At 58.0% G+C, this 23,086-nt stretch overlaps 2 protein-coding genes and 1 long non-coding RNA gene across 4 annotated transcripts; 2 read left to right on the top strand and 1 right to left on the bottom strand.

Moving 5' to 3' along the window:
• On the top strand, positions 2,015-15,558 carry PLEKHA2 (pleckstrin homology domain containing A2). Of its 2 annotated transcripts, none has more exons than XM_021374749.1 (12): positions 2,015-2,114; positions 7,292-7,455; positions 8,045-8,101; positions 8,785-8,833; positions 8,949-9,046; positions 10,249-10,395; positions 11,707-11,853; positions 11,975-12,043; positions 12,151-12,221; positions 12,948-13,011; positions 13,125-13,202; positions 13,351-15,558. In XM_021374749.1, the coding sequence occupies exons 2-12, from the start codon at positions 7,315-7,317 to the stop codon at positions 13,660-13,662; spliced, it is 1,233 nt and encodes a 410-aa protein (XP_021230424.1). In that variant the 5' UTR covers positions 2,015-2,114; positions 7,292-7,314; the 3' UTR covers positions 13,663-15,558. The 2 variants fall into 2 exon arrangements, with proteins under 2 accessions (XP_021230424.1, XP_021230423.1); XM_021374748.1 differs by lacking the exon at positions 2,015-2,114 and adding an exon at positions 4,308-4,459.
• TM2D2 (TM2 domain containing 2) lies at positions 17,819-19,067 on the bottom strand. Its single transcript, XM_021374751.1, has 4 exons — positions 18,811-19,067; positions 18,648-18,735; positions 18,461-18,576; positions 17,819-18,333 (listed from the first exon to the last, which is right to left on the bottom strand). The coding sequence occupies exons 1-4, from the start codon at positions 19,014-19,016 to the stop codon at positions 18,120-18,122; spliced, it is 624 nt and encodes a 207-aa protein (XP_021230426.1). The 5' UTR covers positions 19,017-19,067; the 3' UTR covers positions 17,819-18,119.
• LOC110387044 lies at positions 19,152-23,028 on the top strand. The gene is made up of 3 exons (XR_002432381.1): positions 19,152-19,457; positions 20,264-20,353; positions 20,574-23,028. It is a non-coding gene; the product is annotated as an uncharacterized LOC110387044 (long non-coding RNA).

Raw genomic sequence — 23,086 nt, forward strand, 5'->3', positions numbered from 1 at the left:
CACGCGTGGGGTTTTTCCCTCTCCACGGGAGGAAGCAGCGGCTCCCGCTCCGAGCTGAGCGCGCCGGGCGCTGCGTGCCGCGAGAGGGCTCTGCTCGCCCAGCAAAGCGGACGGACGTTTTCCTCCCAACGTTAAGCCTTAATTCAACCATCGCTGTAAAAATCAAGAGGTCTTGCTGATTGCTCGGCTCGGGTGAGAGCGGCTCTCCTGGGCTTTTTGGAGGTGCTCTGTCTGCGCGTATTCAAAGCAGCGCTGTTATTTCAGGGCTCTCGCTGCCAGACGGCGGCAGCGGCGCTTTCACATTTGCTCAGCCGGTTCCTGAGCTGGGCTGGGACCTCCGCAGCCGCTCAGGGTCCGAGCTCCTCCGCTGCGAGCTCCTCGGGGCTGACACCGCGGTGCCCCGAGCGGCGCCAATGGGCGCGGTTCCGTGCAAGGCATCGCACGGGGGAAGCCGCCTGCACGGCACACGCATACACCGCGCTGCCGATGGACCCTACCTGGGAGAGTGCTGCACCCTGACGGTGCAGGCAGCGCGCAGCAGGCAGAGGGCTCGGCACCGCCTCACCGCTCCTCCCCTTGCACAGGTGCAGCGCTGAAATGCTACAAATGCGTCGCGTCCAACGAGAACGACTGCAACAAGCAGGGCTCGCACAGCTGCCCGCAGTACGCGGACGCCTGCTCCACCATCACCGCGCCCAGTAAGTCAGCGCCAGGGGCTGCAGAACTGCTGCTGCATCCCGCCGTGGTTCAGCCCCAGCTGCTTGTGGGGGGGCTGTGCTCCTGCTCACCTGGCCGCTGCACGGGAGCAGCTAACCCTGTGTGCTCTGCCTTCCCTTGCAGACAGCGTCATCAAGTCCTGCTCCTACAAGTCCTTCTGCGACCAGGCACGACGCAGCTCCGGGGGGGGCACCCTGTACTGCTGTTTCAGTGACAACTGCAACGGGCCACAGGGTTCACGCAGCTCTGGGGCAGCCACGATGCCACACCTGCCCTGCCTGCTGGCTGCGGTGCTGGCAGGGACGCTGCTGCTGGGCACACCGTGATGGGCACAGCACGGCCAGGGGGGTGGCACGGCCAGGGGGTGGCATGGCATAGCATCTCGGTGCAGTAGTGTAGGCATCATTCACCAGGAGCGCGGCACGTAGGGTCGCTCAAATAAAGGCTGCAGCTGAAAGCCACATTCCCGGCCACTGCTTTTCATTTATGGGAAAGCCATCACCCAGAGAGATAATGGCCCCAGCCAAAGCGATGGCGCTTCCTGGGGCTCTGATTTGAATGTGCGCCCATTGGAGCGTGTCTGCCGTGGGAAGGCTGCGTCAGTGCTGCCGAGCAGCGTGGGGCAGGGCAGCCCTGGGCCCCTCTCCCAGCATGCTGCCGTGACCCCACACCTCGGGGCTGGGCTGGGGCTGCTCACAATTTTGTCCTCCTGTAGACAGACCATGGATGCGCTGGGTGTGAAATATGGGCTGAGCTTGTTCTGTGCAGCTCTTTGCATGGCTCGAGCAGAGGAAACCACCCCTGGGTACCCCTAGCAGCACCTGTCCCCATCCCTGTCCCCATCCCTGTCCCCATCCCTGTCCCCATTCTGACCCTGGGACGCAGTTGGGTGAGCCAGTCTCAGGAAGATTAAACGTCTTTCTGGTGACTAATCCATGCTTTGGCTGTCACCACCACCTCCAGGAGATCTCGCTTTTCCTCTTTCCACCACGCTTTCCCTCTGAACCCCTAATGAGTAGGTGTGTCCCACAGGCAGTGCTGTAAGGACCTGCCAGGTTGTGGCTCTCAGGAGTGCTCCTCCTGCAGCCTGACCCCCCCGGGGCTGCTCTGATGCAGGAACAGCTGCAGGTGAGACAGCCGGGAGCACAGAGAGGGCACTGAGATCCCAACTACAAGAAGTGTGCACAGGGTGAGACAGCAAATTGCTGACTGAGAGCGCGGCTGTTCCTCCCGCCGAGCAGCGTGCTGGGAGTTCCCCTTAGTGAGAGCGCAAGAAAAAAAAGGGAACGGGTACTGAAACCGAAAAGGGCAAGTTCAAACAGAAGAAAAGAAACAATTCGTTGTATGCAGATCCAGCTGCAGAACTCAGTGCTGCAGGATGTTACCAGGACAACTGGGTGAGTTTTGCAGGATAAGAGGGTTGGAAGTTACGGGGAGCAGGAATGTTGGGTCCTGTGTGGGTCAGTGCTTGCAGAGGGATGCACTCTTGCTGCAGGGCATCAGCAGATCGCTGGGCTGTGTCCCTCCTGGTGCCCAGCACCTGTGGGGTCCCCTCCTTCCCGCAGCACTCAGGGATGGAGGATGCTTCCCTGGAGGGATGGGGGGGTGATGGGACCTCCAGGCCCTGATGGCCCTGCTGCTATCAGGGGTCTCCTGTAAGGTCAGGGGGTTGCTTGTACCCCCAGGCAGGCTGCAGTGAAAATCATCAAGAGCGCTGCAGAATCTCTAAATAAAGGAAGAGCCCCAGTGTGACCAACTGCCATGTGACCGTGCCCATAGAAAACTGAGCTGCCTCAGATCCAGGCTCTGCCGTGAGTCACAAGGTCGGCAAGAGGAGCCCCCGTATAAAAATACCCCATGGAACAGTTTAGTCCTTGCAGAGCGGGCAGGGATGGGGGAGATGCAGTGGTTGGCAGGGCAAGGCTGGAGGGAGCTCTGGAGAGAAGTGCTGTCTCCATCCCACGTGTAGGAATGGCTAAAGGCCTGAGTGTTCCGGGCTGTAACTGCCTACGGCCCAGCCAGATGTGCAGGGAGGTCACAGTTCTTTGCTCCTGATGTAATGAATGATGCATTCAGGGCTGCAGCTCCCAGCAGGGCGGGTGGACGGACCTTCCCCAGCGGGGCAGCATGGGAGAAGCACCAGCTAGCAGCAGGGAGGGGAGCTGCATGGTGCACGTGACTGTGCTGGATGCTGGGCTTTGGAGCTAGGTGTGGGAAAATAGCCCAGTGTAAGGTTTCTTGGAGAAGCAGCTCCTTAAAGCCCCAGGGGAGCACCACTGCCTGTGTGAGCAATGCACCCTGTGCACTGCACCACGATCGGTTTCAATACACGGGGAGAAAGTGCTCTGGGGCCAAATGCAGCTCTGGTCAGAGAAAGCAGGGCTTCCTACATGCAACCTGCCTGCAGCAGGATCCCCGCAGCCCTGACCACACCGCAGGCAGCAGCTTTCCTGAACCGTGCATTGCAGGAGCTGGAATCCAAGCTGAGCAGCTCATTCCTGCCCAAGGCCCGTGCTTAGAGCCCCGTGCATCTGGGCCCTGTGCTGCAGCGATGGGTTCCGGGCAGCACCGCGCTGTGACGCTGCGGTTTCACCCGCTCCTGAGGCAGACACACAGAAATGAACACACATGGTTTCAGTAAGAGCATTTGGGCAATCTTCTGTAACGTGGCAGGCGGGGGGGAAAAAAACCCTTTGTTCTAAAAATGACCCTGGCCATAGGAAATGCTTGGGGGTGAGGCAATGTGTTTACTTAACAGCACTTCACAAAACAAGCCCTAAACTGCATAAGGGCACGGGGAGGTGGGATCTAATGCCTAGCACTGCATCCTCAGACTAATCTTGCCTTAAAACGTGTGGAGGCAAACCCCCCCAAACCAGAAGTGAGGTGCATGGGGATGCAGGCTGGGGCTAAGTGCTGCCCAGAACAAGGCAGGATGCTGGCTGTGCCACATGGGGCTCTGCAGACCCGCCCTGGGGATGCTGAGTTTGTGCTAACTCCGGAGCCCGTGCACCCCTCCCACCTGCAGGGCATCTGTGCTCAGCCTCTCCCCCTACGTGCACAAAGCAGAATCGGAGTGCACCTCCAAACTGCTGGGAAAATGTGTGAGCACTCCCAGCCTTGCCTCGTTGGGCTGCCAGGACCTGGATCTAATGAGACATAGTGAGCGGTCCAGACCCGATGCAGAAGTTTGCGAAATTCACCTTCTGAGAAGCACGCTTTCCTCCTTTCTTGTACTGGCTCATGGCAGCAGCATCTTTTCCTACTGCACCATGGCAAAGGTTCGGTGAAGCAGTGACGCTGTCCCGGGTGGTTTGGGACCTGCCGTCCCACGCTTCTCTTGCTCCAAACCCACTCGCTCCTCTGAGCAGCGGCCGGGGCAGCTCCCGGGGGGCCCGGAGAGGAGGAGGAGGAGGAGGAGGAGGCGGGGGCCGAGTTACGGCTGATTCGGGCGCTCGGAGCCGCGTTCCCACGCGGAGCTCCAGGTCCGACCCCCGGGGCCGCCGCAGGTGCGGGGGAGCGGCCAACTCCCGGCGCACCCCCCGCACCCCCGGGCTCCCGCGGCCCCGCACTCACATCCGGGGCCGGCTTTGCTAATGGGAGACGTAATTAACCCGGAAAAAAAGCGACGGCGGAGCCGCGGGCACACCCCCTTCGCGCCCGGCCCTCCTCCGCGGCTCCGCGCGGCTCCGCAGCCCCAGCCCGGCCATGCGCGGGGCCGACAGCACAGCGGCGGTGCGGGGTGAGTGCGGGGCGGAGGGGCCACGAGCGTCCGCGGAGCTCTCACCCCACGCGCGGGCAGCGCTCCCCTACGGTCGGGCCTGGGGGGGGGTCCCCGTCCTTCCCCCGCCCCCTCGCCCTCGGTGCTGCGCTGTGGGCTCGGCGCGGCGTGGAGCTGCCTCCGTGGGTCCGTGAGGGGGGAGGGGGCTGTAGAAAGTCCCCTCGCAGCAGCTGGGAGCAGCCGTGCCCCCATCGGACGGGAGAGCCCCGCTCCGTGCTGGGGTTTGCGGCGGTCGAGCGCGTCGGTGCTCGCGGGGAGGGGTGGTGCGGGGCGGGCTGCGGGCAGCTCGGGGTTTGGGGCCGGGGGTGCTCGGGGCGCACGGGGCTGTGCCGTGCGGGGCCAGGAGCAAAAGCGCTGCGAGGATTCGCGCTCCGCGGCTGTTGGAAGCGTGTTCCTCTGACAAGAGTTTTTCGGTGTGGTGATGAAATGTATGCTCTTTGCTTCGTATCTGCGTATCCTCGTATCCCAGCCTCCTCGCAGCCGGTTAATTACTTCGTTAAGGAACATGCCTGCATCTCGCAGGAGTTGCTGGGCTCTTCCTGCGCCGTCTCTGCCCCGTGTCAGCTGCCAGAGAGGTGTTGGTAGGGCGAGAGCTCTGCACCAGGTAGGAGGAAGTAACGCTGTCACCGCTGCGGGCGCCGCGTGGGGCCCTCGTGACACGCAGCGTCCCGTGTCCCGGATGGCACCGGGACAGCAAGGACAGGACGGGAGCGGGGGGGGGAGGATGCTGTGACTGCAGACGCAACGGGCTGCGCTGCAGAGGGGGGGGCCGGGGGTCTGCCTCCAGCCAGAGCTGCCACGGTGCTCTGAGTGCAGGTGTGCTGGGGGTCCCCGCTGCCAGGTGAGCTGGGTGCTGGGGGTCCCCGCTGCCAGGTGAGCTGGGTGCTGGGGGTCCCCACTGCCAGGTGAGCTGGGTGCTGGGGGTCCCTGCAGCCCAGTGTCCGCGGCTGCTCACTGAGCGCCGGGAGCAGGGCAGGAGGGGGCACAGCACGGTGCTGGTGTCCCGGCGATGCTTCCTGGAAAGGCTGGTGCTGCAGCTGCGAGGTCTTGGAGCCAGCGGGAACCACACAGGGGGGTTGCGCGTCCTCAGCGATGCTGATTTTCTGTGTGGTCCTTCATGTGTCCGGTCCCTCTTATTTCGCACCCTGCGGGCTTAGTCTTGCGGCCTCCCTGTAGCGAACGTGTACAAATATTTACGACCCTGGATTTACAGAGTTCTGCGTAAATAGTAAACGCTGGTGTAAAGTGAGCCTCTTCCTGAGCAGCAGGACCAGATGCCCGCAGGCTGACAGAGCCGGAGCTGCTGCTTTCATCATTTTCCTATGTAAAAGTGAAATTCGGGTGGCTGTGAGCGGGCGGTGGTGTGCTGAGGGCTGGGAGCAGTGGGGCTCTCAAAGAGGGCGGGGACGGCTCCCGCTGGCTTGCAGAGGGAACCCAGCGCTGTCCCGGAGGCAGTTTGGAGCGATCGTTATCGTTATCTCCTCTGCCCGATGGGTTTTGCATATCCAGGTGCAATCCGAGGTCAGCTCATGGAAGAGCTGAGCTGTTTGCATGCTCTGTTAATGAGGGATGGCAAAGGAGGGAGGTGGGGAGCCGCAGTGTGCGTCCCGGGGGGGGAGCAGGGCACTCGTCCCCAAACCACCCCCAAAAGCCGCAGGGGTGCAGCACCACGGCCCAGTCCCTTCCATTTTGTAGGAAGAAATCTCCGGGTTTTTGCTAGCAGCAGGGAGTGATGCAGGGAGCCCTGTCTGATCGTTGAGGTGCTGCTGAAGTCACTTGGGAACCTGTTTTATGTGCCCTCCCCGACCCCACAAAAATAAACCCACAAAAAAGCAGTGAAATGTGAAGCGCCTGCGTGCCCTTTGTCTGGGGGCCGATGTGCTGTTTTGAAGCAGCACCGTTCCCCCCGCAGAGCCGTGTCACTCATCCCCCGGGCGCTGACGTGGGGCTCTGAGGTCCGGGGACAGGTTGTCACCTTTCCTCCCACCTCTGCTCCACAGCTGCACCGCAGCTCTTGCGCAACGCTTGCCACTCCACTGCAGCTCTTCGGCTCAAAAATAGTATTTCCTCCTTTTCTGCATGAGATATTTTGTTTGTGTGGCCTCCTTCTGGCACCTGCGCACGTCACCTCCCCTTCTACCGTCCGAACCGCACCAACCCCGGCTTGCACCCTCCATAACCGCAGCCTCCAGCCCTGTCCCTGCAACCACGGGGCTCTGCTGGGCTGAGCGGTGCCCGCAGCTCCTGCCTGGTGCTCTGCTCCACGCGGGTGTTCGTGCTCAGAGCACCGCGCTGCGCCCGGGGGCACTGCCCCTTGCTGTCCCTGCTGACTCTGCATCGCGGCGGCACGCGCTTCCTGCTGGAGCTGCAGATTGTTTGACGTTTCCTGGGAGTGTGCTCGGGCTCTCTCTAGCACGCAGGGCTGCTTTTGGTCGGCAGTCCCCAGGGGCCTCGCGCTGCCCTGTCCTATGGGGCACTAGGCACTGTCACTCGGCACGGTCCGTCCCTGCTGGCCGCAGTGCCGGAGTTCTTGGAGCCGCGCAGATGGGCTGGGAGCTTTACTTTGGTGATGCAGTCACCCTGAGCTCCCTTCTCATCGCAGAAGCACGCTGGATGACTTCTGTGTTTGTCTGGCAGCTTCCCCACAGCGCGAATGTGCAGAGGGAGCAGTTTCATTCTGCTCTCACTGCGTTGAGCCGTGCGCTGTGCAGACCCAGGAGGGGCGGCAGCAGCTGGGGCCGGAGCTGCAGTTAGCAGCACAGCACTCACCGCTGCCCCCGGTCCCTCCCGCAGGGTGATGCCAGAAGGAGCCCGGCATGCCGTACTTGGACCGACAGAACCGTATCTGTGGGTTCCTGGACATTGAGGAAAATGAGACCTGCGGCAAGTTCCTGCGGCGCTACTTCATCCTGGACACGCAGGCCAACTGCCTGCTGTGGTACATGGACAACCCGCAGGTAGGGCTCGGGGCTGCTTCCCCCCCAGGTCCCACCAAGGCTGAGCTGTCCCTGTGCTGTGGGACGTGTGGGACAGCCAGGTCCTGGGGACAGCACGGTGTCACGTTTGTGCCCATTCCCCTACAATTTAATGGGTGGGAATGCTTTTTGCATGAAGCATGTGGGTAGGGATTTTCCCCCATCTATTGCTCGGGATCGTTTTGTTTTCCAAGCCTGGGGTTGAATTTTCCACTGCTGCAGCCCCATCCAAAGCCTGGTGAGGTCTGTGGGGACGCGTTGGGCTTTGCCTGCTCCGAGCGAAGCCGCATAGCGGTGCTGAGCATGGCCACATCTGGAAGCAATTCATCCCCTCCAAGTAGCCCTGGTTCCTCTGCTGGGCTTTCCAAGGAAGCAGCAGCGCAGTGGGATTGTATCTGTTAGCAGCCCGGTCACCAGCAGTCCTGAACTCTGCATCTCTTTGCATCCAAAGCAAAGAAATGCAGAGTCCCCGTTTGCATGCGTTTGGCTGCGCCCCGAGCCTGCAGCAGCGCTTGATCCGAGGTCTCCTCTGCCTTCTGCTCTCACCTCCTTTCTGTTGTGTGCTTTGCAGAACCTGGCGATGGGAGCGGGCGCCGTTGGCTCTCTGCAGCTCACCTACATCTCCAAGGTAAGGCCTGGAGAGAGCGCGGCTGCTCCGTGCCACCCTGCCCTGAACCACTGCCCTCCCTGGGTGTCCCTTCTCCCAAGGAAGAGCAGAAATGGTGCAAAAAGCGACAGCAGCCGGGACCCCATGGAGTGAGCGTGCTGTGGGCTGGGGCAGTGGAGCCGGGAGGGAACCGAGCAGATCCCCCTGTTCTGCTGAGTCATGATTTATAAATTAAGCGCAGATGAAGCAATGCTGCGGGGCTGAGCCTTCCCCGTGTCGGAAGGAGCCACACTTGTAAATTATATACATTGTAGTCTGAGTGGAAATTGCTGTAGGACAGCGTTTGGTCACAGACTGCGGGGCTGGGTTGTGCCGGGGGCTCTGGCTGCCAATGGTTCATGTGCCAAAAAATGGGGCTTTGCTGGAGAAAACACACGCAAAGCATTCCGGACTGGCTGGGAAGGAGGAAGTCTGTCAGGATAATGCCCCGTGAGTGCTGTGCCCGGAGCCCTGGGGGATATGATTCTTACATAAATGATTCCTCCACTTCAGGGAGAAACCACTGCTATTTTCCTTCCATTTCCTTAATTGCTGACAAGAGTGACTGCGTTAGTCCGTCAGAAACCTGAGCGTTCAGGGCCTTGAAAGCTTCCCAGCACGGCGGCAGCATTGGTGCTGATCCTTTCCCTTTAATTTGCTCTCAGGTCAGCATCGCCACCCCGAAACAGAAACCCAAAACTCCGTTCTGCTTTGGTGAGTGGGGGACGCGGTGGGGTGCGGGGGCTGTGGTCAGGATGCTCAGCGCTCATTTGTTTTAAGGATGCTATGCATGGAGCAGGGTTCTGACTCTCAGCCCCTTCCCTGGCAGTGATCAACGCTCTGTCCCAGCGCTATTTCCTGCAAGCCAGTGACCAGAAGGACCTGCAGGACTGGGTGGAGGCTCTCAACCGCGCCAGCAAGATCACGGTGGGTCACAGGGCTCCGTTCTCGTGCTTCTGTGCTGTGCTTAGTTCCTGTCCTTCCTGGAACGCTGCGCCTTGTGCCGTTGGAGGGCCATGCCGGCCAGGCTGTGCCCGGAGTCCAGGGCTTTGCCCGCAATCTCCTCTCATTTTCTGCACTGTTCATGCAGCCGTGAAGTGATGGGCGCTGACCCAGCAACCGGTGGTGTCTGCAGCCCGGCGCTGCGGGCGGTGAGGGATGGACGCTGCGCTGTGCAGCACAAAGCGCCATCTGTGCTCTGCGTGCAGCGCTCCACCAGCAGCAGCCGTGTGCCAGCAGCGTTTGGGTGCTGTGTACCTGGGGCACCCCTGTGCCCTTTCAGCCCAGTGCAGGCTGCGCTGGGACAGGAGCAGGGGCAGCGGTTTGGGTGCTGCTCCCGGTGCCAGGTTCAGCTTCCTCTTCTGTCAGAGACTTCTGCTCTGGGCGCACCACTCGGTTCCTGCGTTTCTGTACCGTGCATGCACGCGGTCCAGAGCACGCGGCTCGTGATGGTTGCTGTGAGGATGACAAAGGCAGCCGGGTGCTGCTCCGTTATGTTCAGCATAGGGAGCTCGTTCTGCAGCACCGTTGCACCGTGCCATGCACTGGAGGCTGGCAGGAGCTGCAACTGCTGCCCACTGCCTGATGCCTGCATGCAATGTCCCCGTGTGTGCGTTGTGAAACCGCTTCCTGCAGCTCCCCAGCACCGCTGTGCAGAGCTGAGCTGGGGCTGGGGGCAGGCGGGCGCTGGGCACGGGGCTGCTTGCAGTGCAGGTGCAGCGTGCAGGGCGCGCTGGTGCTCGGTGCATGGCATGGGGCGTGCAGAAGCGCCCATCCATCTGCTGCATCCCTGCAGACGTGCTGAAGCCCGGCCTCATTAGGCAGATGAACGCTCGTCATTAAGCCTTGGCTGGAAGTAGAGCGGGGACAATTAAAGGAGCGAGTGTCCCACAAACGCACCGGGCTGCAGAGGCGATCGCAGGCTCCTGTGGGGTGATGCTGAATTATTCACCACCTCTCATCTCAGTGCCTCCTGTGAACCTCCCGGGTGGGGGCCGCGCCCTCCCTAATTGGGCTGTTGGCCCCATTGATGTTTTTTTTTAAAGGGTCATGACTGCATTTCAGCCAGGAGCACCAACGCAGAGGTGCCCGTGGGTCCATGGCCATCACCCCCTTCCCTCCCCTCGCAGGTCCCAAAGGGCGGTGGTGTACCTCCCACCACCGAGGTCACGAAGCCCCCGGCGGTGCCGCAGGCGCAGGACAGGAAGCCGCCCGTGGCCTACAAGACCGAGATCATCGGTGGCGTGGTGGTACACACCCCCATCTCCATCAGCCAGGTGAGCTGTGGGCACTGCTGCACTGCTGGGGTGTCCTGTGGTGGTGTCCCCAAGGATGGGGTTGCGTGCTCCAGCTGGTGTCCGGCTGGGAAGGTCTGGGAGGAAGGGAAGGTTTGGGAGGTAGAGAAGCGGTCCAGCAGCGCTCGGCGTGCGCCTGCCCCGGGGCCCCTGCACAGCACAAGGCTCTGGGGGGGCTGCTCCTGGCTGCGCTGCTGGAGGCTGCTTTGCACTTTTGGTTCTGGAAACCAGCGCTGTGCCTGCAATGCCTTCCCACTCAGGGTGTATAAATAGCTGCTCTCAGCACCTTCAGCATCTCTGCTGTGTCTCACGCTGAGGAGTGATGAGACGTGGGGGAGTGAGAAGGAGGGCACCCCCTGCTCCCTGCCCGCCCCATGGCATTGCTGCCTTCCAGACCTCCACTGCATGGGTCAGGGGAACCACTCTTCCCACCGAGATGTGAGGCTGGGTCCCGCCCCTGAGCCCCATCCTCAGCCCTCTCCTGCCATTTTTTGCAGAGTTGTTTTTAGAGGCAGTGCGTCAGCTGCCGGGCTATTTTCAGCATGTGCTGCCTGCCCTGGGGGGAGATGGCTGCTGCTCCCGCTTCCACTTCCTGGGCACACTCACGCTTTCCTGGAGCCATCCCTGTGCAGTTCGGTGACTGCAGGGGGGAGCCCCGCTCCTGCCACCCCCCAGCCCACAGCAGCATCACCCACCCAGCTCCTGGGGTGGTGCTGCAGGTGTGCCCACATCTGCACAGGGAGGTGGTTGGGTGCGCAGGGAAGTGGTTTGGGGCACGGGGAGCTGCTCAGTGGGGTTTGTACAGATCCAACGAGCGCTGCGTGCTGCCCACTGCAACTTGGGGCGGCTGAACTACTGCTGGTCCCTGTCCTGGGAAAACCAAAGCACCGTCCTGAAGGTGCTGGAAGGAGCAGCGTGAGCGTGGGGCGGCCGCTGGTTAACCACACGGTGCCATATAAGGGTGGTGCGGGTGAGAGCCAGCAGCGGCTGCTATGGCAATGTGCAAACCTCAGACTGAGAGCGGGAGGAAGGGGCTGGAAGGAGCTGAGCACGGATGTTTGAGCTCAGCCACAATCTGTGCTGGGTGGGGACACCATGATGTTCCTACCTGGGCTACAAGCACCCAGTTTCCCACAGGGGAATAGCAGCTTGGCCATAATAATGTGGAGTGGGCTTGGAAGGACGTTAAGGTGTTTGTGCCTGGGCGCTGCAATGAGCCCTGTGCATGCAGCGCTGTGCCCAGGGCATGCTCTGGCTTGCTCTCCCCCAGTAACCGTGTGCTCCCATTTGCAGAATGGTGGGGATGGAGCAGAGGGCAGTGACCTGGCTGCACACCCGCTGCTGCGCCGCTCGCAGAGCTACATCCCTGCCTCGGCCACCAAGCCACCTGCTGGGCCCCCCGCCATCAAGAGCGGCTTCTGTGTGAAGCAGGGCAACGTGGTGAGTGCTGGGTGGGCACGGGCTGCTCCCTCAGGCTGGGGATGCTCCGGGTACCTCCAGTGCATCCATGGCCTGGGGAGAGTGTGGAGCCCAGCACCGAGCAGTCCCCTCTGTTTTCCAGAGGAAGAGCTGGAAGCGCCGCTACTTTGTCCTCGATGAGTTCTCCATCAGTTACTACAAATGTGAGCAGGTGAGCAGCCCCCATCCTGCCTGCAGCCGGCCGTGCTGGAGCTGAGCACTGGGACCACTGCATCCCAATGGGACGGTGATCCCAGTGCAGCCCCTCTCATCCCGCAGGACAAGGAGCCGCTGCGTTCCATCCTGCTGAAGGACATCTGCAAGACCCACGAGTGCCTGGTCAAGTCTGGGTAAGGCTTCCGTGAGGCCACAGGGGAAGGTGGGGGTCTGGCTGCCAGCCCCATCCCAAATCCCCTTCAAATCTTGAATTTCCCCTATGGGAACACTCCAGCTGCTGCATGGGGGCTGCACGGCTCCCATCTCCTGTGGCTCCCTGCGTTATCCCCATGCCCTGGGTTCAGGCTCCTTGCTTTCCCCGGACACCCTGCAGACATCTCGGTTTTGTTTTGCTTTGAAGAAAACCATATTCCATCAGTCCCCAGGTGCAGGCGGGGGTGCTGGGACGCAGGATATTGCAGCTGCTCCCCGCCCCGCTGATAGCCATCTCTGTGCTGGGAGTGCTTGCACGGCGCTTATCTCCTGATGGAGGAGTGCGATGCTGCTCAGTGCGTAGCGCGGTGTGACAGCAGAACAGAAGTGTTCCTGAAGCAGCTGGGAGCCACGCACAGGCATATTCCCTGCACCGTCACAGCTGGCTGCATAGCGTCTTGGGAATCATTTATTTGGAGGATGCTGGTAAAATCAGACTGGAAGAGTTGCAGTGAGAAATGAGCTCAGGAAACAAACCTTGTTAGCTGAAGTAAAAATGGAATTTATTAACATGGATTCATCTCTCCCGATGAGAACCAGGGCTCACCCTGAATGTGTCCCCATACTCCCCAGTTGTAAGAACATACATGGCCTTTTGCTATCCAGTGTGGCATCAGGGTACAACCGTCCCTTTCTTGCTGTTTCAGTGACCTCCTGATGCGGGACAACCTCTTTGAGATCATCACGAGCTCCAGGACCTTCTACATCCAGGTATGGGGCGGGGTGGTGCTGGGCAGTGGGAGCAGGGCTGTGCTGGAGCCGTTCCCGGCAGCTCCTGCATCGGGGCAGGGTGAGCTCCGGGCGTTGCTCCTCCCATCCCGCAGGCAGACAGCCCCGAGGACATGCACAGCTGGATCCGTGCCATCTCAGGGGCGGTGCAGGCCCTGAAGACCCGCCCAAGGGTAGGTCATACCCGTCTGTGTCCTATTTGGCATCTAGCAATGATTCTGCCGACTTAGGAGCTGTAATGCATGTGCAGGGCTCTGGTCCCAGGGCTCTGCAGGTGGTTCCCGAAGCACAGAGAAACCAACCAGCGTTCGCTCCCTGCAGGAGATCTCCTTCATGCGCTCGTGCTCCATGACCAAGCCCAGGGGCAGCTCGGTGCCATCGCAGCCGCAGGAGAGGAGAGCACCCTGCAAGGCCCCCACCACCGCCTGGCAGCCCTGGACGCCGGTGCCGCAGGACAGGAGGCCGCCCGAGGCGCCCGGCCGGGACGCGGTGTTCGTGCCGGCGCTGACGGAGCGCGATGGAGCGCCTGTGCCGGGTCAGCGCCTGCGGCACCGCTCGGAGCCACAGCACCCCAAGGAGAAGGCGTTCCCCTTCGACCTGGACGATGACAGCATCCGGACCTCTGACGTCTGACGTTGCCTCTGCCCCGCGGTGTGTGCCCCCTGCGTGGCCCGTGGGTGTGTGGCATCGTTTCTCCCCAAGCACCAAACATGGAGGACAGTGCAGGAGGGCTCGGGGGCACGAGGGGGCGAGGGGGCCTTTCCGCCTTTGGAAGAATGCTCATCTCCTTTCTGTGCCATTCGGTCTTAACCCAGCACAGCTGTGCCCGGAGCAGGAGCCGCGCTGCAGCTCACGGCGTGGATGATGTTTTGTGAAGACCGGCTCCGTGCGTTGCCTGACTGATGGGTACCAGCTCACCCAGTGGCATCTGACTAACTTCCTCCTTTTGTATCTGTGGCCATTGTTACACCCCAGCGAGGTGCTCTGCTCCTGCAGGACGGCGGTGAGCGGGGCCGAGGCATCCTCAGGTTGTTCTGGGGTTTGCGCTGCGTGTCGTTAGGCGCCAAGAAGACCTGTCTGAGTGAAGTGCCATGAGCACAAAGCAACAAAAGCTGAGCGTGTAGATGAACCCCGGGAGACTCGTCCAACCGCCCCGTGCTGACTCAGAATGAAAACGAGAAGAACCTTTCTTAGCAACGTGAGCTGGTCATTTCCACAAGCAAACGTCCTCCTGTGGGAGGTGTGACACAGCACGTGGAAAATGCAAGTCTTCCCCACGGAGTGATTGTTCGACGCCTTCACCCCAGCAGCATGTGTAGGATGCCACGGGTGCTGCAAGCTGCGTGCGCGCCCTTCTGCTGCTCAGTGCGAGCAGTGCTTGGTGCTGTGTGCACTCAGAGCTGCACGCAGGGCAGGGGCTCTGCTTTCCTTCCTGGTGCACCACAGCAGCGCTGGAACCAAGCTGCCCAAACGTGCACTGCAGCTGAAGGATCAGGGCAGCGGGTGTGGGGCTGCACCGCGAGCCCAGCAGCGCTGGAGTGCTCTGCAGTCGAGCAAGGTGTCCCTTTGCTATGTGTTGTTATCTTTTTCCTTTTTTTTTTTTTCCCCCACTTTTTTTTGGTCATTACGTGTTCTCTGCTCTGCAATATCAGCCTGATGGGGCAGTGTGTTGTCGGATGGCATTACTTTGCTTTGCCATGTGTCTGTGGTGACCCATGGAGAAGCAGCTGCAGGTACACTTTATACAGTGAGGGATGGTGAATGGGCCTCCCCCAGACAAGGGGGCAAGAGCAGCTTTGTGCAGGGAAGCTGGAGAACATTGAAACGACGAAAACGACTGGAAATCAATGCAAATGGTACTGGGAGAATGCTAACATTCATTATTTAATTGTAGAAGCCTCAGTTACGCTGTTCCTTTTTGCTTTTTTCCTTTGTTTGCACCAGTGTTGGGATTCTGTTTTTGCCCTCAGCTGACCTGCTGCTTGCTAGTTAGGTGTTCTGTTCCCGACAAGTTTTGGACTGTCGCTCACAGAGTCACAGCACTGGGTGATGTCGGTGCCCTGACCTCATTTTGGGAACCCATTAAACACGCAGCGACGATGGCTCCTTTGTGCAAGGCTTCAAACACAGCACCAAGCCGTGTTGCTTGGTAATTGCGAAGTTTCCTCAGGCCTGGGATGGTGGAACAGAAGCTCGTTGCACAATTAAGGTTAATTATCCAGGAGGGTAACTACCTGTGGCTGCAGCGCTGTTGCAACTCTCTCGCTTCTCCCATTCCCACCCTCCTGCATCTCCAGGACAGCAATGGCGCAGTGGTAGGAGATGTGTGTGGGCTCCAGGGTCTTGTGTGGAAAGAGTGATGTGAAATTGGGTTTGCTCTTTTGTATGAAAGCAACACAGTGGTTCCCAAGTTCTTCCCAGCAGCGCTCCAAGTGCTCTTAAGGCCGGGGGTCCCGCAGCCTGCGGGTGAGTGCCGGCTGCAGATGGAACTCTCTTTTTGCCTCTTTGTAAATAAAGAAGGAAACCCCAGGTGCTTTTCCAGGCTCTCTGTTGGTGCTCTGCGTGGTAAGAGGAACGGCAGAGGGAAGTGAAGGCATTTGGGGGCAGCTTGTTGGCACACAGCGGGCGCACGCGCCTGGGGCGTTCTCCGGATGCCCATCCCCGCATGAGCCGTTCGCCGCCTTTGCTTTCAGAGCGCTGCAAAGGGAGCCCTGCAGACAGCCCCTCCTTCCAGCGCTGATCCCCCGCGCTTCGGAGGCGCGGAGGGTTTCATTTTGGAGGTGCAAAGAGCTTGGCGAGACGTGGGCTGCGCGCAGACAGATGCTATCGGCAGCGCCAGACCAAGCGCCAGACAGCACCCCGGGGCCGTGGGACCGCAGAGAGCCGTGCTCAGGGTCAGGGGGCTCCACGGGGGGAGCGGTGCCCCAGAACTCCCAGGTGGGGCTGTGGGAGCCGTGCTGTAATTAGCACCGCTGCCTCGGGGGCGCCTCCGCTCTTTGCATGCGGCCGCGCAGCGCTCACCGCAGCCGTGCACTGGGAAGGCGCAGCCAGGAAGCAAGTTCACTCTTTCATTTACCGTGCGAGACGTCCTACGAGGAGAGAACTCCTCCACCCAGGTTTGCTTTGAAATGTTTTCCATTAGCCCCGCTCACAACGGGAGTTAAAAGCAGGGAAGCTCGCTTTATGTGAGAATAAAGTCAGGCCTTGTGCTCGTGTAATCTAACTCCTCATGCAATATAACTCTCTGTAGCAGCTAACAAATGTAAATTTCTGTATCTGCTTGTTATTAAGATAATAACTGAGCGCTTTTTCTTTTTTCCAAATGCTCAGAAGCCCTTTTAATTTCAGAGCAATTAAAAAAAATAACAGCAAGTATCACATAATATTATTTAAATCCTAGAGAGAGAATTTTATGTGGGAACTGCAGAGCAAAGAAGTTCAGATCCTGGCCTGGACGGGCTCAATCCCTGGAGCCAGGGAAGCTCCAACAAATTCAGCCTTGCTGAGTACAAGGGCATGACAAAGGGTATCAGACCAATGCCCCGGGTACTCCTCAGTGTAGTTAATGACAGCCTTACACATGGAAGGAATGCGAGCCCCTGCTGTTAGCTGGCAGCTGCTGGGCTGAGAACACGGGGAGATGTTAATGATGATGGGCTTTTACACACAGGATTATTATTTTTTTCTTTCTGGCTCACAAATTAATTTTTTTTTCCCACCGTGGGCTCTCCAGCCCTGTTGTTCCACTAGGCTGAAGAATGTGGTAGTTTTATAATGAAGACTCCCCCCCACCTCACCCCACTGCCCTGAGACCCATTCAAAGCTGCCAAATTCAGAGTACTTGTGACCTAAATGGGATATAAATCCCATTCCCCAGAGAGAAGGAGTTGTTGCAATAAACCACAAAGCAAAACTGGAACAGGCCCAACTAATTCCCTGCCAGACTGAAACCTTTTGCAGTTCCACAGGGCAGAAGTAGAAGTAACACTGGCAGAAGTCAGGCATCTGCAAGCAAATGGAGAGTGTTCAGTTTGCAGAACTCCATGAGAATGGAAAGTATATGTCCACTGTCTTTTACATCAAATCTTGCTGGACTTTTGCATATATGGATTTTGTGTCTGGTTCTGGCTGTATGTATCTTGCTGTAGCTTCCTTTTCCCATTTTTATTCAACTTGGTAAGTTCTCAAACTGCATCTGGTAGAGCTTCCTCTTTTGTGTGCGTGCAGTCGCTTGAGGCCTCTGCTCATTTCAGTACTGCACGTACTCTGTGCCATGGCTAAAGTCCTGAGGTTCTTTTATTTCCAAAGCAAAATAATTTTTCCATGGTTAACTTCATCTCATTTCAAATGTGTTTTTGAAGTAGCTATTGGGAAGGAATTACAGTATCTGCTATTACTCTAACTGCTACTGCATAGACAAAACTTAGGGTCATACAAACCAAAACCTCAACAAAAAGATCCCCAAACCCAAACGTACTTCTCTTGCAGTATGTGGACAATGTTACTTTTACATTTGGAATTTACTTTTGCTGTACTTGGGCTTTTCCAGCCTGAAAGAGGGGAAAGTGATATTGTTCAGAAGGGTGCAGACTCTGCTAGATCTCACTCGGCTTCACGTGTAGCAAATGCATATGGCCATAAGTAAATAACTTAGAATTTGAGCTTGTCACTTCCCCTCTGTAATACTGTTAGGTTTCAGCTGTAAACGTTCGCTAAACCACTACACAAAACCACAGGCTGGAGGCCTGCACCTCTGTTGGTAGTGTACTAATATCAAAAATAAGTGGAGTCAGCTCTTTCCAAACTTTATTAATTTGACCACTGGTGTTTGCAAGCCCGAGTTCTCAAACTTATCACTTGAGAAGAAGAAAGCCCAGATTGTTTAAAATGACCAAAATATACACCCAATTTTGTGTCCAACATCTGTACAGAGGAATTAACAAGAACAACTGTTCTGCAGATTAAGTTATATCTTTGTAAATCCATATTTGTGCAAGGCAGAAGCCCTCAAGCGGAGTTTGTTCTGATGCTTTGAAGCAAGAGGAGAAGTCTATCTCCAGTCCTGCAGCCACAGTGAGCTCCGGTTCTGCTCAGTACACAGTGCACCAATTGCTGCCATCACTGGGCATCAGCCCCCCAGTGATGAGGAGGATCAGGTCCACAAACCACCAGATCCCAAGACCCCCCAGAGTCAGCAGCTTCCCCACAGCGGTGCCCGTATGGCCCAGGCAGAAGCGATCCACTCCAAAGCACCCCAGAAAAAATGAGTAGAGCAAAGTAGTGATGAAGTAATGGCCGGTGTACCTGCAGCAGGTGGCCAGGGGTGGGTTGGGGGGGGGCAGCCAACCTCTGCCCGCTGCCCCGGGCCCTCTGAGCCCAGTCCCGGCTGTGGCTCACTCCAGAGGGCCCCCACCTGCCGCAGGGCCCCTACCTGACGCAGGGCCGGCTGCCCCGCAGGAAGCTCCGCGGCTCGGCGCACTCGATGCCGTCCAGGGCCCGGCACTGCACCCGCGTGTGGTCCACGTCGCCATGCGCCTGTCCGCCGAACTGGGCGGGGAGCGGGCGGGCGCTGAGCTCAGCTCTCAACAAGCCCCCGCCGCCCCCGGCCCGGCCCTCACCTTCACGCAGCCGTGGCCCAGCTCCTGCTGCGCTGTCGCGTTCCCGCCGTGGTCCACCGGCTCCTCGCACTCCACGAACTCCTCGGGGCTGCAGGGGAGGAGGAAGCGGTGAAGGCTGCGCCGTAAGGCCCTCTCTCCGCGCGAGGCCCGGGCCGGCGCTCACAGGTACGTGCAGAGGACGAGCGGCGCCCGCGGGTCGCTGTAGGCCCAGGTGGCAGCAGGCGGCTCCGGGCCCGGCGCCTCTGGCTCGCTGCCGTTGTGCGGGAGGCCGCGCGAGGCGCCGTGTAGCAGCAGCAGGTTGCCGAGCAGCAGCACCGCCTGCCCGCACAGTAGCACGTAGCCCAGCGGCCCGCCGCGCCGCGGCGCCATGGCGGCGCCCGCTGCTAGGAAACGCCGCTCCCGCCCACCCAGGCCTTCCGCCTCCGCCGCTGCCGTCGCGCTGCCGACAGCCAATAGGCGCACGCGTTATTAGCTGGTAAGGCGGGAGATGGTTGCCAGCAACCAATCGAAGCTAAGACGGAAGGAAGCGAAGCGAGGCGGAAGTACACATCAGGCCGGGAAGCGATTGACCACCAGAGTGGAGCGGCAGCCAATCGGAAAGGAGCGGAGGCGGGACGAGGGAGGAGCCCGCTTCTTTTTAAAGCGGCCGCGGTGGTGCGAGGGCGTGGTGGAGCTTCGTGTGTGGTGCTGTGGTTTGCAGGGGGGTTTGGGCCTGTGGGAAGGGCGCGGTGTGGGGCCCCTCTGGGCTGACTTTCTCGGCTTGTGAGTGTGTGTCCTGAGGTGTATGCCGTGCTGGGAGTGTTCCTCAAGGTATGTGCTGTGGCTGCCTACCTGGAAAAGCAAGGCCTGCGCTGAGTTGCTGCCGTCTTGTTAGAGCCCCTGCCTGCCTGGGCTCGGTGTCAGTGTGCTGCAGGTCAGATCGTGGTTGACGCCTCCCCTAGGTGCTGTGCCGGACACCTCTGGCCAAGTACCTTGTTTTTATTGTTCAGCACAATGCTGTGTAGCATGGGAAATCCCTTTGGCCGGTGTAGGCTAGCTGTCCCAGTTCTGTCTTCTCCCAGCTCCTCGCACACCCCCAGCCCCGCGCTGGCAGAGCATTACAATAGGCTGAAATGTCCTCAGTTAGCATAAGCACTGTTCTGCACCAGCCAAAACACCTGTGTGTTACCGACAATATTATTCCTATCTAAAACATGGTGCTGTAGCAGCTACTGGAAGAAAAATAACTCTGTCCCTCCCATAACCAGGACAGAGGCTTCCAAGTGGCTCTATCTGTGTGTTAAAAATTGCGTAACGTGTATGTGAACTCACTGGGGTGTGACTTTGGAAATGTCTCAAAGATAAATGGGGACCCAGTGCTTTCAGCGTGCTTCTCATTAGTAGGAAAGCAGCTGAGGCAGTCAGCTGGCAGAATCTGTGTGTCCCAGCTGCCAGTGCCCCTTGTACAGAGAGGTTGCCTTTGGGAGACCCCCTTGGCCCTTCTCTGTTATGCTCAGAGCTGTAGAGATCGCTTTCTGAATGAAACTTGGGGATTAACTGAAGAGCACTCAGCAGTATAAAGGTAGAGGGTTAGAGATGAAGATCCCTCTAAATCTGCTGCTCTCTCTTTCCCTCAGTTTCCTTCTGCAGAGGAATACCGAGTTTAATCTCGCTCCTCAGTCCTTTGAGGTCTTTAGATTGGAAATGCCAAGCACACTTTGAGACAGGTACGTGGCATTCATTAACTCCAGTGGGAAGCCAGGCAAAGCATATAATTTGATAAGAATGCATTTGGGAAACAGAGCCATTACCAATGTTTGTAGGTGCCAGTCAGCCAGCGATCGCTCGAGTGTTAAGGAGTGTGCTTCCTAAGCCAGCTGGATTGTTGCTGGTGATGTCAGGGAAGTCCTGACTGCATCCAAAGTCCTTAATCTGTTTTCTTTGCAGTGTTTATAAACAAATGCCATGCACATGGCGTGTGGAGAGGATGTGGAAGCAGCGGGTCTGAGGCTGTAGTGAGAACATGACACGTCTGTCTTTGCTATTTAAAAAACACTGTTATATATTTAGCTGGTTCAGTCGGAGTCCTTGTACCCTTCAGTATGGCAAAGATAAATGTCATTCACTGGGAGAGGGACTGCAATGCCCAGTCCTATCGGGAGGGTTTCTGGGAAATTTCTTTTCTTGTTCTATAGTTTTCTTGCAAAGAATTATGAAAATAACTGACAAATGTCACATTTCATTTGGGGAATTTGTTCTGTGTCCTCTCCCATCCCCTTGCTCTCTGCTTGAATACAGGACTCGCTGAACTGCAGTCCTGCAATGTCTGTTGTCCAACTCCCAAAGGCTCAATGTGCCCACAGGTATCCATATAGACAAGGTTGTTTCCAGAGCCAGCAGGTTCACATTTGCCCCAAAACGTGCAATTAGAATCTCTCCTTCCTGCTTCCTTTATGGTTTGTTTCTGCAGTTTGAGGCTTTGAGGTGTGTTTCTGTATTGCAAGGCTGGAACAGTGGTGGTGAACAACTGGAGAAGTCAAGGGATATGTGTACGGCTATTACTAAATGCAAAGCTGGGAATCTCATGCCCCTCAGGCAGGAACCACTTTTTCCCAGTGTGATTCATATTTGTGTGTTATTTGTACAATGCACAGTGATAACTGTGTGATCCATGATAAGATCATAATCCCTGGGAAGCCCTATGTACCCTAGGGAAGATATAAGCCTGGCTTATGAGCAGCACTGGATATTACCTGACTCAGAAGTCATGCACAACTTCTATGAGGGTTGAAGATGTATATCTTGTATCCCACACCGAGTTTTTCCTAACGTCAGGCTGGAATAAAATCTTCTGCCTTACCCTGCTAATTATATTACTTATTGTGCTGACTTTCTGTCTAGCTTTGTGCTGTGGTCCATTAGAGTAAGAAAAACTGGCTTCAGGAAGTGGAGTTGTTTCCTCCCTCCCACAAGAACAGGAGGTTATCTGCTTCCTAGAGGTTCCAGGGAAAGAAACCCGAGTCAGAGGTTGTCTTACAACTCTGGAAAAAAAAATGGCTGTAGATTTCTGGAATGGGAAGGGCTGTGGGGCCCTGCTCCTTAACTGTTCACTGCAGCAACAGCAGTATAAGCCTCCTCCTCTGTCTTCCAAGAACTCATCATTAGGCCGAAGGAGAAGGCTTGCACCAATTGGTTAGGTGTTTATTCACATGCATTCAAAAGCCATTTTTAAAACGCTATAGATATCAGCCAGACCCCTGTGAGTGTGAGAGTGTGGGTGTGTGCAGGCGTACGCTGTTTATTCTACAGCGTACTCTGTCTACTATATTGCAGCTTCTCCACGACCTGCTCAGAGACGTGACTAATATATCACATGTTGTTTATGCTGTCTTCTCTCAGAGGAAGGCACTGTGCTCTGTGGAGTGTTTTGGAGAAGTGTTTAACGCGTTGCTGTGCTATCAGAGGCAGGTCACCGATGTGATGCTCTGAGCGGAAGGCAGTAAACTCTGATGGTGTTTCATTCTGGAGTTTATTTCCCTTACTCACCTGTATCCTGTGGGATCACAGAGTGGAATGCAAATATGAAGCTTTATCTCCACGTGCTTCACACTGTAATGCAGATGATTGGTTTTTCTCTTAAAAAAAAAAATGTAGGGCCAAACTCTAAAGCTGTATTCTGGCAGTCCTTGTCACAGGAGGAGGTGTACAGATGTTCCTCCTCAACCAGAAGAACTCTTCCAGAGCCACGGTGCTGCTCCATGCAGCCAAGGTCAGCCCAGCTCAGCCCCATGCTGCAGCACTCCAGTGTTGGGTCAGTTCTGGTGCTGGGCTCCCATTCCAGCAGTGCTGCTGTGGGTGGCACAGTGCAGCTCTTGTCAGTGCCCCATTTCTGCCCTGCAGCCTGGTGGTGTGAGCATTTCTAAGCATTTTCTGTGTGGGACTTGCACAACTTCTAACAGGGCTGTCCAGCAACTTCCCACATTGACCCCAAAGCTGTTGGTGCTGCTGTCAGCTCGTGTGGGGTGGCTCTCAGACGCGTTGGTGCCATCAAGCAGCCGGCTGAAGGTTTCGTGCTGCTGAGCGAAGCGTAGAACATTGACATCTCCTGCAGGCTTGCTACCCAGCCATGTCATACATAAGCTGGTTTGGGGCCCAGCTGTCCATGTCCCCATCCTTCCCGTTCCTGGAGGAATCCCATGGCAAAGGCCTGGACCTCTCTCTCCATGGGGTTGTGCTTTTGTAGAGCTGGTTCTTCCTTTGCCGCGCATCCCCCTCCCCTGAGGTCCTGCGGCCTTTGGACACCGGGTTCCGTGCAGACAGAGCGCTCCAGAGCTGCGGGCAGGGGGAGGCCGACAGCGGCCCGCGCCCGCTAAGCCCCCGCCGCCCCGAGGAGCGGGCGGTGCCCCCGCGGCCGCCCCTTGTCCGTGGTGCTGCCGGCGGCGGGCGGAGCGGCCCCGCCC

The sequence above is a fragment of the Numida meleagris genome, chromosome 21 (assembly GCF_002078875.1).
Source record: "Numida meleagris isolate 19003 breed g44 Domestic line chromosome 21, NumMel1.0, whole genome shotgun sequence".
Classification (NCBI taxonomy): Eukaryota; Metazoa; Chordata; class Aves; order Galliformes; family Numididae; genus Numida; species Numida meleagris.

Excerpts from the sequence above, each read along its gene's own strand:
- PLEKHA2 (XM_021374749.1), top strand. The coding sequence starts at position 7,315 with ATGCCGTACTTGGACCGACAGAACCGTATCTGTGGGTTCCTGGACATT. Across the intron at positions 7,456-8,044 it reads GGTACATGGACAACCCGCAG|AACCTGGCGATGGGAGCGGG; the intron begins GTAGGGCTCGGG and ends TGTGCTTTGCAG. Across the intron at positions 13,203-13,350 it reads CCCTGAAGACCCGCCCAAGG|GAGATCTCCTTCATGCGCTC; the intron begins GTAGGTCATACC and ends CGCTCCCTGCAG.
- TM2D2 (XM_021374751.1), bottom strand. The coding sequence starts at position 19,016 with ATGGCGCCGCGGCGCGGCGGGCCGCTGGGCTACGTGCTACTGTGCGGG. Across the intron at positions 18,736-18,810 it reads CTCGTCCTCTGCACGTACCT|CCCCGAGGAGTTCGTGGAGT; the intron begins GTGAGCGCCGGC and ends CCTCCCCTGCAG. Across the intron at positions 18,577-18,647 it reads TGGGCCACGGCTGCGTGAAG|TTCGGCGGACAGGCGCATGG; the intron begins GTGAGGGCCGGG and ends CTCCCCGCCCAG.